The following is a 20027-nucleotide window of genomic DNA, read 5'->3' on the forward strand; positions in this document are numbered from 1 at the left end:
CTCAGCCTTAGCCTAAATTTTCTGCTTTGAGAATTTAGATGTTCCTGATATATATCTTACATTGATAATGATAAAGAACTTCCTGTTAAATTAATTGAAATTAATTAATTAAAGTTATCTTTAGAGAAATCTGTTGTATTTGTCGACATTATGCTCTTCTATTCAGCCATCTTCAAAGTCCAAGGAATTAAAACAGGAAAGAGGAAGATTTTTCAGGGCAACATATGTGTTGTTCATAAATGCAATAACCAAAAGTATGTAAGAAAGAGTTAGGCAACAGTTTCTATTGCTGTCAGAAATCATTCTTCCATTTTGAAATTTCAAGAAAGGAATCCTTGAAATGTGGATAATGTGGAAGTGAAGGGGATATATATTTGGATATCATATGTTGGTAAGAAAACTGATTGGCAGAGGAAACAGATGTCAAGATCAGGAGAATATTATGTCAGTAAAAGGATATACATAAAGAAAACCATTTTGGTGAAAAATAGATAAAAAAAGAAAACTTTAAAGTGTTCCCTCAGACGTGTTTATAAAGAATATATTTGAAGCTTGCATCTTTTATGGTATATTTTCTGTGTATTTTTGAATCCAGTGGGTTAGATATCCCTGATACAAAAACCATGGTTTTCCAGTTATTAGTCTTATTTTATCCCTGGGCTGCTGTGAATGGGGCCATTGCATACAGCTGAGAAGATTGTGCACTGCACCAACCCAGGTGTGAAAGGCATTACAGCTACAAAGTGGTAACCCTGGGTCATTACTTGTGTTCAGTGGGATAAACAGATGCCCCTAAAGTATATGGAATTTTATGTTGCTGTTCAAGCACCTGAATCAAATACTTGGGATAGTAGGAGAGTAATCCTTAGACCACGTGTTTTCATCCTCACTCTTCCTAATTCCTCACTCCCTATTTTCATGTCTATTATGTCATGAATATTATTCATGATGAATAATATTCGATCTTGCTAAATCTCTCAGTATTTCTCCTCTCCCCCCCCACCCCCCAACAGCTGTTTTGAAATATCCCCAGGGTTCCTAGTAAAATGTTACATGGTCTGATAAAGACCACCTTTGCGAAGCTATTGATTTGGGTGGGTTTTCTGGGTGGTCTCCTATAATGGAGATGAAAGTTGGTTATGTCTGAAATTCCCTTTGCTAAAACTGAGGGACATATCTCCTCCTGATCACAGGCAACAATTAATTTAACTCACTTTTTGGGTTAAAATATAAAAATAAAGTTAGGAAGACAACTTTAGAAAAGTTGTCTGAATTACTCAAAGAATTCTGATGCACCCTCAAGGTATCTGAAATAAAGCAAGGGATAGTTAACAATATTCTGAAAGATATAAGAACAGTGGTTATATATAATGCCATAGGGTACTCAGTGTGTGAGAATGTGTAATATTTCAAGTGATATTCCTACAAATTCTTCATGAGAAGTGAGTACAACCTTTGCCAACAACAATTTTATTGATAACTTTTAAACAGTTATGCTTTATTGCTTTATCTCTTATTTTAAACAACTCCTATTTATTGAATATAGTTGAAAATAATGAAAAGTGGCAACAGTACTAAAAACAATATTATGTGAAAGAAGTGTGTTAGGCACTCAGTCATGTCTGACCCTTTGTTACCCCATGGACTATATATAGCCTGCCAGGCTCCTCTGTCCATGAAATTCTCTATTAGTTATTCCCTTCTCTGGGGGTCTTCCTGACTTAGGGTTCGAACCCAGGTCTCCCACATTGTGGGCAGATTCTTTTCTGTCTGAGCCACTGTATGCTGCTAAGTCACTTCAGTCGTGTCCAACTCTGTGGGACCCCATAGATGGCAGCCCACCAGGCTCCCCCGTCCCTGGGATTCTCCAGGCAAGAACACTGGAGTGGATTGCCATTTCCTTCTCCAAGCCATTGTATACTTTTATAAAAATAGACTTTATATATTGTCATGTCTAAAATTGGGCTTCCCAGGTGGCTCTAGTGGTAAAGAACCCACCTCCCAGTACAGGAGATGTAAGAGACGTGGGTTCAGTCTCTGGGTCAGAAAGATCCCCTGGAAGAGGGCATAGCAATTCACACCAGTATTCTTGCCTGGAGAATCCTATGATCAGAGGAGCCTGGTGGGTTGGACTCCATAGGATTGCAGAGACGGACATGACTGAAGCGACTTAGTACTCATGCATGCCTAAAATTGTTTGGCTGCATTTTCCAGGACCAAACTCTCAGGACTTGGTTTTAGTTCCCTTTCTTTACCTTTATAACACAGTGTGTTTATGTACTTATATGTCAATAGAAATAGTCTTTTCAAGTGTATTTTTAAAGTTACTAATGTCCTTTATGAGTAAGATCTGCTGTCTTATTGGAGCACTGAAATTTATCTGGCAAAGCTGTCAAAGATACTTTTGTCTTAATAAAACAACTGTGCTTTCTCCGGATGTGTATATTTTTTACTCTGGAAGATGATATTCTGAAAGGGAGAGTATCAGCATGCAGTGCCATTTCAGAGCTTACTACATTTGCTTTTCATTATACCTTGTGGTTAAGAGGCTTCTGAATTTGGTGAATTTTATTTGCTCAATTGACTGTATCAGTAGTATATTGTAAGGAAGCCTATAAGACGCTAAATATATGCCATAGAGCAAATATAATTAGTTTCAACTCTCTTGAATTGTTCCTCATTTTACTGGGTATCATGTGCATTTCCCAATGTTCATTAAATTTTATTATTGGCTCTTTTGTACTCATCACCTGCCTTTATATTTGAGCCAGCTACTTTACTTTCTTTTTCCCTGTCTAATGCCACAATAAAGGCATATATTGGCTTTATGCCCCTTCAAATATACTATATGGCTAATATGTCTTTCTGCATCAGATATTTCCCAGATATCAGGAGAAAAAAAAAAAATGGTGCCAGTGGGGATTTTGGAAAGAGACATTCTAAAACAGATCTCAGTGTTTTAAGTATTTCAAGCCAAGTTTGGAGACTAGTTGTAACTTCATGCTCATTGTATCTGATGTTAGTTGTATTATTTAAATTTTCTCATTAGATCTGGCAGACAGTCTAACCCAATCAGTCAAACAGTTTGCAAGCTGTCAGTACAAATTATTTCTTCTCTGTGCTTTAAGGGAAGTACTCAGCTAAATGAAAGAGGCTCACAAACCAAAAAAGGTTTTGAGGTGTATTGTGAAAAACTAGTGACAGTCAACAGTTTTCAGGATGGATTGGAGGAAAAAAAAATAAGATCTGACTCTATTTCTGCTTCTGACCATTACAGATTAATAGGGATCTGACTTAATCTCCTGTCTTAAAAAACTGGAAATGGGACAAAGTTATAAAAAAAAAAAATGACATTGTTCAGTTTTTGAACAAAAGGCAGCGTAAATCTGTGATACCCAAGAGAAGGATAACTAAAAACTGGTTCTGTCATTGTGCCACCTTACTACCTGGAGGCAATGTCCAAATTCCAGAGAAAGTCTATAGAACCCAAGCAGAGTCCAGCAGGTGTGCTGAGTCGTAGAGACTGAAATCAAAGTTCAGAAAACCTAGAGGTCTAAATTTTTTAAGAATACCAGAAAGGAAGGGGAAAATGAACAAGAGGGAAAATGAGAATGAACACTGGAAACGTACAGGGTGTTTTCTCAAGTGTTTGGTAGAGGACTACACTGTACTTGTATGAGAAGGAAAAAAGCAAAGGTCTAGAAAAGAAGCACTATGACGTAGTGTGATAGACAGTCCGCAGAACTCGTGTAAGTCTAGGGACTCTTGGTATTTTCCCCAGCTAGAGTGGAGAGGCCACATAATAGATGAGGTATTTGTATTTCTTTAGAAGGGGTGTTAAATTGACTCTAGACAACAAGCTGCTCTATCCCTTTTTTAAAATAGCTTGTGATAAAGTCTCAAAAGTAACTTAATTGTGCCATTACAAACACATACATTACATGAAATCCAGCAGACAATAATGCATAATTCAAAACATCTCCCATCCAGGAAAAAAGCAGTATAAATGAGTCATACCCAGGAAGGAAAAAAAAAATTTGTAAGAAGGACATAATCCAAAATGACAGAAAGGATGAAATCATGTATAAGAATATTAAACAGCTATTGTAAATATTCCTCGTAAACACAGAAGGTAGGAGAGAACATAAATATGGTGAGAAAAGAAATGTTAGATACAAAATATTTAAATATTATAGAAGTAAGGGTTGGTGAACTTGACAATGTAGCAGTAGAGGTTTACTGACTGTAAAAAAAAACACACAGAGTTAAAAGACCTCATGGCAGAAAGTGAAGAGGAGCTAAAGACCATCTTGATTAAGGTGAGAGAGGAGAATGCAAAAGCTGGCTTAAAACTCAACATTCAGGAAATGAAGATCATGGCATACGGTCCCATCACTTCATGGCAAATAGATGGGGAAACAATGAAAATAGTGAGAAACTTGATCTTCTTGGGTTCAAAATCACTGTGGATGGTGACTGCAGCCAAGAAATTTAAAAAAAATGTTTGCTCCTTGGAAGAAAAGTTATGGCCAACCTAGACAGTGTATTAAAAAGCAGACACATTACTTTGCCTAAAAAGGTCCCTCTAGTCAAGTCTCTGGTTTTTCCAGTAGTCATGTATGGATGTGAAAGCTGGATATAAAAGGATGAGCACAGAAGCACTAATGCCTTTGAACTGTGGTGTTGGAGAAGACACTTGAGAGTCCCTTGGACTGTAAGGAGATCAAACCAGCCCGTCCTAAAGGAAATCAACCCTGAATATTCATTGGAAGAACTGATGCAAAGAGATGACTCTCTGGCCACCTGATGCAAAGAGATGACTCACTGGATAAGACCCTGATGCTGGGAAAGATTGAAGGCAGAAGAAGAGGGTGACAGAAGATGAGATGGTTGGATGGAATCACTGACTCAGTGGACCTGAGTGAGCAAGCTCCAGGAGTTGTTGAAGAACAGGGAAGCCTGGTGTGCTGCAGTCCATAGAGCTGCAAAGAGCTGGGCATGACTGAGCAACTGAACAACAAAAAGACCTAAAGAATAATGAGCGCATTAATAATCTGTGGTTCAAAACAAATGGTCCAACATGTGTGTACCTGGAGCCCCAGCAGGCAAGAGGGAGGCAACAAATATTGTTAGAAATAACTATTCTAAACTTTCCATCTTTGGAAGAACTCTAAATACTAAAGAACACAGAAGAACCATAACAAAATCAAATTGTTAAAAATGAGTAAAATGAGCAAATCATAAGAAAAGCTGGATGAACTCGCTGCAATACACAGGGAAGAACAAAGATCAGAATTACAACGGACTTCTCCTTAGGAACTATGCAAATGAAAAGCTATAGAGTGGTATCTTTAAAGTATCAAAGAAGGAAAATCCATAACTCAGAATTCTGTACTCAGAAAAAAATTTCTTTGAAAAATGGATGTGAAGTAAATCCTTTTTCAGACAAACAAGCTGAGACAGTTAATCACCAGCAAATCTGTAGTAAAATAAATGTTATTGAGGTTGTTCAGGGAGAAGGAAAATGATACCAGGTGGAAATTTGCATCTACACAAAGGAATACATACCACAGGAAATAAAATTATGTGGATAAACATAAAATGCATTTTTATTCATTTTTGTTTTTCTTTAAAAGGAATTGACAGTTTAGAATAGTGTAATAATGTGCTATTTTAATGTATGTTGCTTTCCCTCAGATTTGATGAGAAAAATGACTTAATTTATCTCACTTTTTAAATTCTCACAAGTAACTTGTGGAAGAACTACAGATATTCCCCCCATTTTACAGAAGATGAAACTGAGGCATAGCAACTGCCAGATTTGTACAGCTAGTAAGTGAAGAAGCAAAACTTGACTACAGGCAACCAAGCCTTTTAAAGTCCATCCCTGAACTGTCAAGCTACAAATCAAATAAAATGTAAAATAAGATAATCAATTTATTAAATTCAATTCATAAACTTCTCCCTCATGATTCTTATTTAGTAGATTTGGGACGAATTTGAGAATCTGTATTTGGAATCTGTATTTTTAGCGAGCACTCCTGATGGTAGTTTGTTGAATCCAGTTTGAGAAACTCCATTTTCTGTGACTTTAAGTTCATTACTTCTCAGCACCTTTGTCTCCTATTCAAAGGTGGTGTTCTTTTTAGGATGAAATGGATGATGGTGCCTGGCACACAGTGCCAGACTTATTCTCTATAATAAGTTAGCTTGTTTTTATTGTACTTAGTGGTTGATGTAATTTCCTAGGCTATCAGCAGTGACTATTTTCAATTCTATATTTCTGTCCTAGTGAAATGATATTGTGTAATAAGCAAAAGATATTTCAAAGTGAAAGATACCCTTTTGCATGTGAACATTGTTTTTCAATTTGATTGTATCAGGAAATACAGTGTGTTCTCCTCCAGCACATTTCTGAAATACCAATTAGCTTATGTACAGTTGGTAAATAGAATTATGTTGATATAATGTAGCTTTATATGTCATACATTCTAGATCAAGGAGGCAGAATAAGACAAGGCAGAAATTATAGCCTTAGGTAGGAAAAGAAATCCTCAGCTTTAATACTATCCACTCAACAGGTGCCCTTTTGGCTCAATTTTAAGGAAATTTAAAGAGTAAGTCCCTTATTCAGGGCCTCCGGTCTTATGTGACTTTTAAATATTTGCCAGTTGTACTGCCCCATATGCCCATTTCATTGGCAAACCTTTGGACTCAAAAGTTTGCCTTTCAACTAGATTTTTTCCTACCAATTCTAATTAAAATATCTCCAGTGCTTCTATTCAATATGTTATTTGCTTGTTTTGTTTTTAACTCTGAGCTTGACTGCTTGCCTGGGTGGTCCTAATTATCTTCCGGAGTACTGGTATTATTTTTTATTAGTGATCTGCTCCCAAAGTCGCTTATGTTTTGAGTGACCTTCCCAGAACCTGATTTCCCCCCCAGTACTATTATTTCAGCTATGCCATTTTGTCTGCAATGCGAGGATTGCAGGGTGCATTATCTTCTCACGGAATTTAAAACCTGTTTTAGGAACTTGAACATCTGGTTTGCAGTATCTCAAAGTCTCTGGAAGAGACAGTGTGTTAAATGGTCTATAAATGTACAGCAACTAACTTGCACTAGAAATGTAAAGTAAAGTAACTATTTCTTTATGACTACTAGTGTTATGTTTGTTTCTTATTATCCCATTGTGTAAAGCCCACTTGAGATGCTTTTTAAGTTTGCAAGATGTCTAAGTTGTATTTGAATTTCTTCTATACTTATATCAAAAGAACAACAACAAAAAGTACTTTAGTTCTTGGATTAAATTCAAGTTTAAATTGGATTAAAAGTACATAATAATTTTAGACTTGGAAACAGTAGACAAATAAAATCATTCCTTCACTATAGAGAGATATTTTCTACAATAGTGATTATGATTTTCATATTTGCCACCAGTTCTTGAAAGAATACTAAATGTTCATTCATTTTTCTATGGGCCTTTACTTATAATATTACTAAATCTTGACACAGTCGATAATTTTTACATAAATAAAAGTTTTAAAACGAGTAAATCTGTGAATGTTTTACAGAATTCTTCAACATAAGGGATATAAAATCAAATAAATTTCTGTTATTAGGTATAAATTTTCTATTGAAATCTCAAGACCATCATATAAGTATGGTTTTGCTAAATGGTGGGGGAATTTCTCTGGGGACCCATTATGTAAATGCAGCTACTTTAAAGACAGTATGCTACATCAGATGCTTTCTTGAAAACATACCCCTTGCTTTTATTATAGATCCTGATAAGCATTTTTTTTTTCTCCTGGTAAGCTTTTACAAGAAATGAAACTTTATCTGATAATTAAAATCATTTTATGGATAGAAGCATTATTGTTCTTAGCCACTGAATGCATCACTGGACACTTTTTAGAAGTTTAGAATTTTAAGTTAGATTTAATGAGCTTGAATAATAATTTTATTTTAAATTGTTTCTTAGTTTTTAAAGTTACTCTTTAAATAGTATAGGCTCTTTCACTTTTTAACTGCGTGATTTTCATCAAATTACTTAAATGAATGTGAGTTAGCCTTTCTCTGAAGTGGAGAAAATACATGTGCCTATTCTTGAGTTATCCCATTGGTTAAGTGTGATAATGTGTGAAGTGCTTGCCTAGTAACTGCTATGTAGTACATTTCCCATATGTATTAGCTCTAAATATTATTATTGTCACCATTATTAAATTTTAAAATGATTATTTTATATCTGGTGTCTTGCTCTTCGTATTTACTGTTTTCATAACCTAGGCAGTCATGATCTGCTGAGTGATTTAGCAGTTTTAGCTGCTATTGCATGAATTTAACCTGATTTCATGGGATGAAGCAGAATGAACACCACGGTTCATGGCTGTCAGTAGTGAAAAATAGCTGGAAATCAGACAAACAGCTTCATTGCTGAGATTGTTTCCGGGCTAAAAGTTCTTCCAACAGCTGTTTGTTTTGGCCATTAATTGCGTCCATTCTTTTTTCTTTCTTTTTTTTTTTTTTAAAGCTTGAGGAAATACAGTTTTCTTTAAAAAGAGAGTATAGGCTGATCATTTCTGAAGTCAGGAAGAATGCCTGTCCTTCTACTATTGTGGTCTCTTGGCTGCTTTGGCAGTTGGACTGAAGGGTTTTCCTTTTGTTCTTTTTCACTCGTGATGCTCAGACTCAGACTGCTCTAGTGAGAAGAAACAGCAAATCTAGGGGCTCTTTAATCCTAGAGAAAGAGCTCTGTAGCAGTTACCTTCAAGAAAAGTTTCCTCCCCAAAGGAGTATTTAATATTGCATGGGCAGTGACGCACTGAACAGCGGAGAGAGAATGAATACATGAGAGAATGAAAACAAGAGAATTCAAGCCAGCAAGAAACAAACTTAACTAAAGATGAAGGGAAGTTTTGCCTCTTCCTGAAAGTTATATTATTAGTTTTTTTTTTTTTTCTTAAATCATGATGACTGCTAGTTTTGTTTAAAGTATTTGTTCTGGAAATACTAAAGTTGGAGTCTACCAGACTGAGGTTAGAAGCATTTTCTTTGGCAGCAAGAAGATACTTTTATAGAAGCCATGCCTGTACTTGGGGTTGCCTCAAAACTAAGGCAGCCAGCTGTTGGGTCAAAGCCTGTTCACACTGCTCTTCTGATACCAAGTCTTGGCACCACGGGGTCACAGCGCTCTTCTTCGAGACCTCTGGAACTTACTGAATTAGAGAGCTCCATGCTTTCTTGTCAGCTCACCTTCAGATCAAACTGTGAATTTGAAGAGAAGAAACTCCTCCAAGGAAAAGCTAAGGACACAGAAGACAGCAAGGTTAGTGACTAAAGGTTACCTGCAGACTTTAAAGCTGAAATGCAGATTTCCTGTTAGGTAGCATATAAAGCAAGTTGTGAATTGGAGAGCAGTAGAGGAATATGGGTGTAAAAAAGTTAAGCAGTTTGTATAGCCAATAAGCCTATGTGCAGTTGTTGTGAAAGTTATGAACAGACTTCTCTGAATATGCCTATGTTATCAGAACTACTTATTGATGAAGTACCTTGTTAAATCCTAGATATCTCTCTTACTGAAAACCATAATTGATCACAAGTGTGAGGTAAAGGGGAGCTATTTTTCACATACATTATAAAGTAAAAATTAGATTTATTTGTGAAAAGTCATACAGACACCATCACTTTTCTCTAAATCATTTGCATTTTATACACTTTCTGACTGGATATGTGAATCCTAGCCTGCTTAATTCATTACAATATAGAAGAAAATGAAATATGATTTTCCTTGATACTGCACATTTGTCTGGGTTTTCGCTTGTAAATTGAAACCCCGGTTTTACTCATTACTGACATCTTTTTCAGTCATTTAATTTATGACATTTGTGAACAGTAGCTCCTGGGTTTTAAACCATGCTACACTCGTTTTCTCCAGATGCTGAAAGGTAGCATGACCCTTTCGCTGGTGAACTTCGAAGGAATTCCTTTATACTTTGCATCACGTTTTAATGCAGCATTAACTTTGGGTGTCCAGCTTTACAAAGTTACCATTCTCATCTCTGACTCCTTTGGAATGAGTTGATTTTACTCTCCCACCCACATGTATGTTAAAAATAATTTAAGAAAAAGTCTTTGTACAGAAATCAACTGTACAAGTTGAAAAGAAAGTCACCCTTTTGTCTGAAATGTCCAGTCTGTCCTCACTTGTTCGTATCTTCTCAGGTCCAGCAAAGTGCGACTTTCTTCATAAAGCCTCTGCCAGCTACCTTTCCTGCCCCTCCGTCTTCTGTTGTTCATCTGTAGCAATGATTGCAACGTCTTGATTTATACTGAGTTTTAATTATCTGGATAATTTATTTCTATCCCCACTAAACTGAAAATATGTAGAGCCTGGGAACTTATTCTCTGTTACAGTTTCCTCTCCTCATCCTTTATGCATAACAATTAAATAGTCATTGAATGGATTAACACATGAGTGAATGAATCAATGAATGAAAAGACAGTTATGCTGAGAAAGATTTAGTTATGTTCATGAGTCTCTTTGGACCATTCCGCCTGTAAAACATATGGCTTAGAATGAATGATTTTTAAAATGCTTCTAGTCCTACAGTTATTGCTTTTATGTTTTAGGACAGCATCTTCTACCCAACAAAAATCAGTTAAAAGAAAGTAATTAATTTCAGGCTTAGGGTTCTCAGCCCAAAATAAACATTTCAAGGTGAAATTAGGAAAGTGTAAACTACCAAAGACTAAAAAATATTTAATTCTATGAAAATAATTAAAAGCAAATGGATGCCATTCTCTTCTAAAATTCCATGTACGGACAATGGCTTGTCTGATCTAGATGGAAGAGAAACCACTTTTCTCTCCTGACCGTGGCTATAATCTCTGCAGGTTTAGTCCAGCTTCTACTTTGATAGATGGCCTTGGCCTAAGACTTGACCACCGTAAGTACTGTTCACAAGAGAATTTTGGTTGGTCTCTGGTTAGTGAACATATCAGTCATACATCTGATATTCCAATAAGACTCTGTGGTAAGTAATGTTTCATTTATAAGGATGTTTTTACCATGTCACTTATCAGATTAAAAATTTTTCAATCAAATGGAAAGAATGCCTGGTCAGCATTCCAGAATATTTCTAAATGTTAGAAAAGAATAAAGACTTACATAAACCTTTGACAAAATTGACCTAAAGAAAACAGCAAACATGATCAAGGTAGCTATATTAGAGAAAATTAGATGTGGCTACAAATTGTTTAAACAAAGATGCAACCTAACAATAGCAGAATTAAAATAGGGGTTTCGTGCCTTTTCGTTTAAAGGCTCTCTGGAAGTAAGTGCTCCATGACTGGCAGGGGGACTTCACGAGATTGTCGGGGATCCAAGCTCCCACTTTTTTGTTCACCATCATCATTTCGGCATCCATCTCTCAGTCTTGAGTGGATAACTGACTTGCACTCAATTAAAAAGACATGTCCTGTTTCATTAAGGATTCTTCCACATCCATTTGGCCTATTTTATAGTTCCAAGGCCTTATCTAGTTGTAGTGGAGACTGGAAAATGTAAAGTTTATTCTAAGCAACCATGTGCCCAACTAAAAATTATGGGTTCTGTTTCTAAGGAAAAGAGACCATGGGTAGTACCCACAATAGATGACTGTCATTAAGAAACATTTATGTGGAGTATTTGGCTAGTCCTTGCACTGAGCAGCCTCACAGTTTGGTGAGAGAAGACAAGCCTGTAAATGGCAGGGTCAGAAATGGATCGTCAGTGCAGTACTCCCTCCTCTTGTGCTTGTTTTTGGTTAGTGTACATGCCAACATTCCAGGCATCTAATCTTGATTTCCCAGTCTAACTTCTGATAATAAACATTGCTATTCCATGTTCCATATTTGCTAGAGATTGGAGATTCTGCTTCTGTACTGCAGCTTGTGTTTATCCCCTTATGCACATCTTCACTGATTCCTTTGTGCACAAGCTTGACCCTTGTTAAGTTTTCTGTCAGTTATTGTAATAATTCCAAATTGGTCCCTTCCCCAGGGATTCTCTATCACATCTATTCAAAATATTTATCATTCTGATTAAAAAAAAAAAAGACTTTAGCTACTTCTCCTGTCTTATAGTTCAGTCCTCCGATTGGTGTCACTTCTATCTTAGCTCCATCTGGCTACTCTTTTTCTCATGCTTGCTTATCCCAACCTTTTTCAGTCAAATTAGACTCCCTGTTCTTTTTTTTTCTTTTTTAAATTGAAGTATAGTTGCTATACAATACTATATGTTACAGGTGTACAATATAGTGATTCACAACTTTTAAAGACTATACTCCATTCACAATTATAAAATATTGACTATTTTTTCTCATGTTGTGCAATACATCCTTCTAGCTTATCTTGTACCTAATAGTTTGTATTTCTTAACTGTATTACACCTGTACTAAGTGTGCTTAGTACCAAGTCACTTTCAGTCATGTCCAGCTCTTTGCAACACCATGGACTGTAGCCCACTAGGATCCTAGGTCCATGGGATTCTCCAGGCAAGAATACTGGAGTGGGTTGCCATTTCCTTCTCCAGGGGATCTTCCCAACCCAGGGATGGAACCTGCATTGACAGGTGGGTTCTTTCTCACTAGCAACACCTGGGAAGCCCATACCTATACCATACCTACTAAATACTCTCTCCCCTTCCCGGCCCCCACTGGTAATCACTAGTTTGTTCTCTATATCTGTGTCTGCTTCTTTTTTGTTATATTCACTGGTTCAATGTGTTTTTTAGATTCTACACACAAGTCATATCATAGGATATTTGTCTTTGTCTGACTTATTTTCCTTAGCATAATGACCTCCAAGTACATCCATGTTGCTGCAGATGGCAAAATTCCATTCTTTTTATGGCTGAGTAATGTGTGTGTGTGTGTGTACACTGCATTTTCTTTGTCCACTCATCTATTGATGGACACTTAGGTTGCTTCCATATCTTGGCTATTGTAAATAATGCTCTGTGAACATTGGTGTGCATGTATCTTTATAAATTTGGGCTTGAGAGGTTTTCCAAGAGTGCAATTGCTGGAACATATGGTAATTTTGTTTTTAGTGTTTTTAGAAACCTCAATACTGATTTCCACAATTTACATTCCTACCAAGAGAAGTAAAAGGGTTCCCTTTTCTTCATATCCTTGCCAGCATTTGTTATTTGTGTTCATTTTGATGATTGTCATTCTGACAGGTGTGAGATGATAGCTCATTGTGGTCTTAAAAAATAAATAGCTTTAATTACATATTTCATGTCCCGATTCCATATTCCACCATGATATTTCAAGGATTTATACTTTTTTTCTGTCTACCTCTTGTTCTGACTTTCAACCTTTCTTGAATTTTCTAGTGTCTTTCCACATATGGATCTGCTTTTCTTTTCTTCCTGGGTGTTCACCCAAATGAGAAAGAGAGACACATTGGTTAGGAGATCATACTTAAACATCTGGAGATTAAGGTTAAGAGAGAGTGTTATACATTGTCATGGTTCAGCAAATATCGTGTGATTAAGCATTAGACATCCCTGTTTGTGAAAGTTCCTTAGCCTACCTACCACTGAAAACTGGTCATCACTTTTAAATGCCCAGCCTCCTTTCAGCTTGATCTGTCACCTGCATATTACCTCTATTCTCATTTTTAATTTCTTTCACACATGGCTTGTTCACCCCTTCTTTCTTAGATTACCTATGCATTACCTTTTTAATATTATTTTAGAAAATAATTTTTTGAGCATCTACCTTGTACTTTGTAATCACAAAGGTGTGATCACTTAGCTAGAGCCACACATCCTGGAATGAGAAGTCAAGTGGGCTTTCGGAATCATCACTACAAATAAAGCTAGGGGAGGTGATGGAATTCCAGTTGAGCTATTTCAAATCCTAAAAGATTATGCTGTGAAAGTGCTGTACTCAATATGTCAGCAAATTTGGAAAACTCAGCAGTGGCCACAGGACTGGAAGAGGTCAGTTTTTCATTCCAATTCCAAAGAAAGGTGATGCCAAAGAATGCTCAAAATACTGCACAATTACACTCATCTCCCCCGCTAGTAAAGTAATGCTCAAAATTCTCCAAGCCAGGCTTCAACAGTATGTGAACTGTGAACTTCCAGATGTTCAAGCTGGATTTTGAAAAGGCAGAGGAACCAGAGATCAAATTGCCAACATCCATTGGATCATCAAAAAAAGCAAGAGAGTTCCAGAAAAACATCTACTTCTGCTTTGTTGACTATGCCAAAGCTTTTGACTGTGTGGATCACAACAAACTGTGGAAAATTCTGAAAGAGATGGGAATATCAGACCACCTGACCTGCCTCTTGAGAAATCTGTATGCAGGTCAGGAAGCAACAGTTAGAACTGGACATGGAACAACAGACTGGTTCCAAGTATAAGGAGTACATCAAGGCTGTATATTGTCATCCTGCTTATTTAACTTATATGCGGAGTACATCATGAGAAACGCTGGGCTGGAAGAAGCACAAGCTGGAATCAAGATTGCCAGGAAAATATCAGTAACCTCAGATATGCAGATGACACCACCCTTATGGCAGAAAGCGAAGAGGCTCTTCATGAAAGTGAAAGAGGAGAGGGGGAAAAATTGGCTTAAAACTCAACATTCAGAAAACTAAGATCATGGCATCTGGTCCCATCACTTCATGGCAAATAGATGGGGAAACAATGGAAACAGTGTCAGACTTTATTTTTTTGGGCTCCAAAATCACTGCAGATGGTGACTGCAGCCATGAAATTAAAAGACACTTGCTCCTTGGAAGAAAAGTTATGACCAACCTAGACAGCATATTAAAAAGCAGAGTCATTGCTTTGCCAACAAAGGTCCATCTATTCAAAGCTATCATTTTTCCAGTAGTCATGCGTGTATGTGAGAGTTGGCCTTTAAAGAAAGCTGAGCACCAAAGAATTGATGCATTTGAACTGTGGTGTTGGAGAAGACTCTTGAGAGTCCCTTGGACAGTAAGGAGATCCAACCAGTCCATCCAAAAAGAGATCAGTCCTGAATATTCATTGGAAGGACTGATGCTAAAACTGAAGCTCCAGTACTTTGGCCACCTGATGCGAAGAACTGACTCATTTGAAAAGACTAACGTTGGGAAAGATTGAAGGTGGGAGGAGAAGGGGATGACAGAGGATGAGATGTTGGATGGCATCACTGACTCAATGGACATGAGTCTGAGTAAACTCCAGGAGCTGGTGATGGACAGGGAGGCCTGGTGTGCTGCAGTGCATGGGATCGCAAAGAGTCGGACATGACTGCGTGACCGAACTGATCTTGTACTTTATAGGAAATTTCTCATTTTAGTCTCACAGTGTTTCAAAGAAGGCATTGTATCCACATTTACAGAGGATTAAACTGAGGCCTAGATAGAGTGGGAAACCAGCATAGGATCAAACAGTTAAGTACTAGTGTCAAAATCCAGAGTTTGAATATAGATTTGTCTCTACAATGCCTTTTTTTTTTTTGCCTTTACGTTATATTCTCTCTTCATGATAAAGTTGCAATATTCTATTTATACTTTTTCCTCCAAATTTCACCTTTTTTTAAAGACTTACTTCCAAAGTCAAAGAAAAGAATAAGTGTTTTGCAGGTTAAAAGGAAGGAAAGTTTACATTCAGTTGGGGAGATATAAAGAAAATACTTGTACATAGCAGAATGGAGGCTTGATTAACATTCTTACCCTATTAGTTGTAAGAACAATCAAGGGAGAGATCACTTCTTACTATTTTGTTCATATAGTCCCAAAACTAATGCTTTGAGAACAAGATACTGAGAAGCATTAAATTGAATATTTTAAAAAAAACAGAAATTGTGACATAGGCAAGAAAGTATATGGATAATATTGCTAACGAGGGAAGTTATTTTGTCAGAGTTTGCACTGGATAGAAATCTTATTTGGCTGGAACATTCAAAAAATACTTCATCATCAAGTAGCTGGAATTTAATGCATTCTTTTGTGGAGAGGATTTCACAGAGGGATACCAAGTGGGAAAGCCATTATAATTTAAGCAGACTATTAATGAAAAGAAACAGTTTAGGGGATCAGATTATAGATGTAGGCAGATGGAGGCATTTGGTAGACAATGAAGGAGTCTCTTCTTATGTAAAAATGAGACAAAATTACACTGTCAATGACATTTCAGAGAAATCAGAGTGGAAAGGGACTAATATTAACTAATGCTTACAGAGGTTTGCTAGATGCCATTTATTGGACTGAGCACTTCATGGAGTATTCCATTCAGTCCTTGCAATACTTTATGATATAAGTACTGTTGCTATCCCCATTTTACAGACGAATAAACTGAAACTGAAATTAAATTGCTTGCCAATATCTCAATGTGGTAGAATATGGATTCAGATTGTGGTTCCAGAAAATGCTGTTCTTACCAATAAACAACATTGCAAGCAAGGAGGACTCCTTGTGGTGCCAGGGGAAGAGAAGAAAGGCTGTTGGCTGACTTAATTTCTATATGTATTGATAAGGTTTAAATATTTAATTAGCATTGCTAGTGAGTTGCAAATAAAACACTGGTGTGCCCAATTGCCTGGAATGATCAGAAGACAATTAAGTTGACACATGGTCTCCATCAACTTGTTTGAAAAACAAAAATATTGATATATAAGAGCAATCCCATGATAGAAATACAGAGCAGCAGATGTCAGTAGAGTAGAGGGCGGTCTCTGGCCTCCAGCTGTTTCCTTCATGGCGAGGATGCCTGGTTGCTGAGGACTGTGGACACTCCTGTTGGCTCGCTCACACAGCAGCGCTTGCAGTGCTGGCCAGGCCCATGGCTGCATAGGTCAGCCCTCTGCTCTCTAGCTGGTTCCCCCTGCTTTGCCTAGTTCTGCTGTGCTTGCACATTTAATTATTTGTATTTAAAGAAACATGGTGATTTATTTTTCTCATTATAGCTCATGCTCCAAGTTTTATAGTGAAGCCGTTAACAGTTGCTTTCATTGTTTTTGTCTTTGTGACAGCACTAGTGTAAAGAATATTGTAATGATCTCTGAATTTTAAGTTTTTCTCTGCTTGCTGAAGACTCAGATTTTCAGTAGCATACATTTCTTTCCCTTGAGTAACAATTTATAGAAATGTGGCAGTGTAATAATTTATTATTTTAGTTTGTGCTTTACAAAGTCTTTAAAGAATTATATGTAATGTTTTAAACTGTGAAATTACCAGAATTTCTGGTGTAAATTATATGTGATTAAATGTAATTCAAAATCTCATACAACTTGTAAATTGTTCTTCTGTGGGTGTCACTGTTGAGTGAATATTTGATGACAATTTGCTAAATGCATTCTTCTTAGCTTCTTCCTTTCCAGTGTTATAGACATTTTTTCTTTCCTGTAATAAAAATGAAGGTGCTTAATATATTGTTTATGGAAATATACAATCAATAGGTATGTCATTAATTTGTAAATAAAATAATTGCTCTATAGTTGATATTTATTTATGCTATCATGTCTCCAGGAATTACCCTCAATCTTGAACTTAAAATACCAGCTGGCATAGTTAAAAGAACATCAAATTAGGAGCTCAAAGATTTGAATTAAACTTCTGATAGATTTTGAAAGGATAAGTTATTTAAACTCTCTCGACTTCAATCTCTGTGTCTGTAAAAAATAAAAGAGAACCGAGGACAGCAGTTCTTGGTAAAGTTTTTCTAAGGGTAATAGTTTTGTTATGTGCCCCTTTTATTCTCCTTCGTGATTTTTGTCCTTTCAGTTATCACATTTCTCTTTTTATTCAGTCTTTCTCTTCAATGGATTTTTTTTGGGACCAGTATGTTTCAAACTCATCACATTTTGGACCTGATGGTTCTGTGATGTGGGGGAGCAATCGTACTATCATGGGACATTTAGCATAATTTAGGCCTTTATCTACTGCATGCTAGTAGGATCCTCCAGTTGTGTCTCCAGATGTTGTGAAATGTGCCCGTGGGGAAGGTGAAGTCAAACTCAGTTAAGAAGCACTGCTTTAGAATCAGCTTCTGAAAATGCTCAGGTCTTTACTATATAATAATAACAACCAATATTATTATTAATTGTTTAAACATCGAATATATTCATTAATTTCAACATTAATATTTAATTATTATTATTTGCAGATACATTTCTTTAAAGAGTATTTTGTGTTTATTGCCACTATTCCAAGCTTTATGTTTGCTTTACTTTTCTTGATTTCTGAATTTTGTTTTCTGAGAAGTTACTAATGGCTTTTAAAAAGACATCTCTTCTTGGCTCACATTTACTTCTTATTTCCATCCTGTTTGTACCATTTAACATCTGCTGGCCACAATTGTCAACTTAGAATACTCCAATATTCATTAATGAAGTGGCCCTGGCAAGTCAATTAATACTTAAGCCTCAGCTTCTTCATCTATAAAATGGAAACAATAATATAAACTAACCACATAAAATTGCCCTGAAGAATAAATGAGATATTTATTGCCTATAAACTGTGTGCCACCATGCATAGTTGGTGGTCAATGTATTACCTATTATAATACTCTAAGATATGTAATACTTTAGTATAAAATCAGCAATATTAAGTATTGTTAGTAGAACAAAGGAAATAGTGATTAATTTCCATGCATGAGTAAAGTAACATTTCAACCATGTTTTGAAGACTGGATTTGTTTAGGCAAATAAATACAGAATAAGGAACATTTTAGGGAGAATAGCATCTACCAAGGTATGAAATACTGTGCTGTGGTTAGAAAACTATAGATTATTCAGCAATCCTAAAACTTAGATAAGAGAGATGTAGTTGAGATGAGGCAATGGGAGGGTGACATTAAATGCTCCATAAGTAGTTTGTACTTATTCTGTAGAGGATAGCGGGAAGATATCAAGAGACATGATTAAGCCTATATGTTAGAAAGATAAGGATAAAATAATAAAATATAGAAATATCCAGTAAAAAGAGAGTTTGGAGATACAGAAGTTTAGGAATGTGTAATGGAGCAAACTTTTGTCTAAAATAACCCTCTCAAGAGTGATGCAAGAGGGACAAGTCTAGTGAAATAAGCTATAACTTTTTGAATTAACGTACTAATTATCAACAAAACACACTGTGTTTTGAAGAATTTTAATTCAAACAAAAATTTACGGTTTATTTGGAAATGATAATTTGTGGATTTGGCAGCAAGTAGCAGTTAAAACTAATGATAATTATTAATACTTTCTGAGTACCTACTATATGCTGGATGCTATACCCCATTTATTATTATTACAATTAAATATATGTAGAAACTGAGCTCAGAGAGATGTCAAAATAGAGCAGGAATGCCAACCTAGGTCTCTATGACCCTTAGGTCCTTACTTTTCACTCTCCCTCTCTGTCTCTCTCTCATAACAATTTATAAACCAGTCAAAATCAATGTTATTATTTCTTCTCTTTGTTGCTTCAATCACATAATGGGAAAATATAGAAAAATGTGGATGCTTGCAGGAGGGCTGAATTAAGTTTTGACAGTTTTCACTTTGAACTCTTTGTCCTCCCACTGTTGCTCCATTTTTGCTCTGAGAAATACTTTTCTTTGGATTCCCGCTCGTTAGAACCAGTAGAGAAATTCAATATCTGTGGGAGAGATCATTAATTGAATGCATGGCAGGATTTCCCCACTGTTCCCAGTAAATGGAATGATTTGTTAAAAAGTGTTTCAAGTCTGCCTGGAGATGGGAAGATGGTGGCAAAAATTTACCTGTTTCCACCATAAAATAAGATGATACAGTCTCCATCACAGAGAAAAACCAAAGAAAGAAACAAAAACAGCAGGCCATCTCTTTTTGCTGCATTTTGATGTTTTAAAGGACTCTTGTAGAATTGAAAACCTGTGGGGTGTCACATTCACAGGTTCCCATCATGACATGTGTTAAAGAAAATTTTGTTTGGTTAGTTAAGGTAATGCTAAATTCTCTAACAGGTAAACTCAAGGGCTCGGTGGCTTAACACAGTAGGAGGCTATTTTTCAATCTTT

At 36.2% G+C, this 20027-nt stretch overlaps 1 protein-coding gene across 19 annotated transcripts in view; it reads left to right on the forward strand.

Moving 5' to 3' along the window:
• NAV3 (neuron navigator 3) overlaps positions 1-20027 on the forward strand; it is a 902370-nt gene that overhangs the window by 502445 nt on the left and 379898 nt on the right. For 17 of the 19 annotated variants that reach the window (XM_069584085.1, XM_069584092.1, XM_069584089.1 and 14 more), the window contains exon 1: positions 8451-9328. The exons of the other annotated variants lie outside the window; for them this stretch is intronic. In XM_069584085.1, coding sequence (XP_069440186.1) covers positions 9086-9328 — 243 coding nt within the window. In that variant the 5' untranslated portion in view covers positions 8451-9085. Of the gene's footprint in view, positions 1-8450; positions 9329-20027 lie in introns of those variants that run through there. 19 annotated transcript variants of the gene reach the window in all.

The sequence above is a fragment of the Ovis canadensis genome, chromosome 3, assembly GCF_042477335.2.
Source record: "Ovis canadensis isolate MfBH-ARS-UI-01 breed Bighorn chromosome 3, ARS-UI_OviCan_v2, whole genome shotgun sequence".
Taxonomy (NCBI): Eukaryota; Metazoa; Chordata; class Mammalia; order Artiodactyla; family Bovidae; genus Ovis; species Ovis canadensis.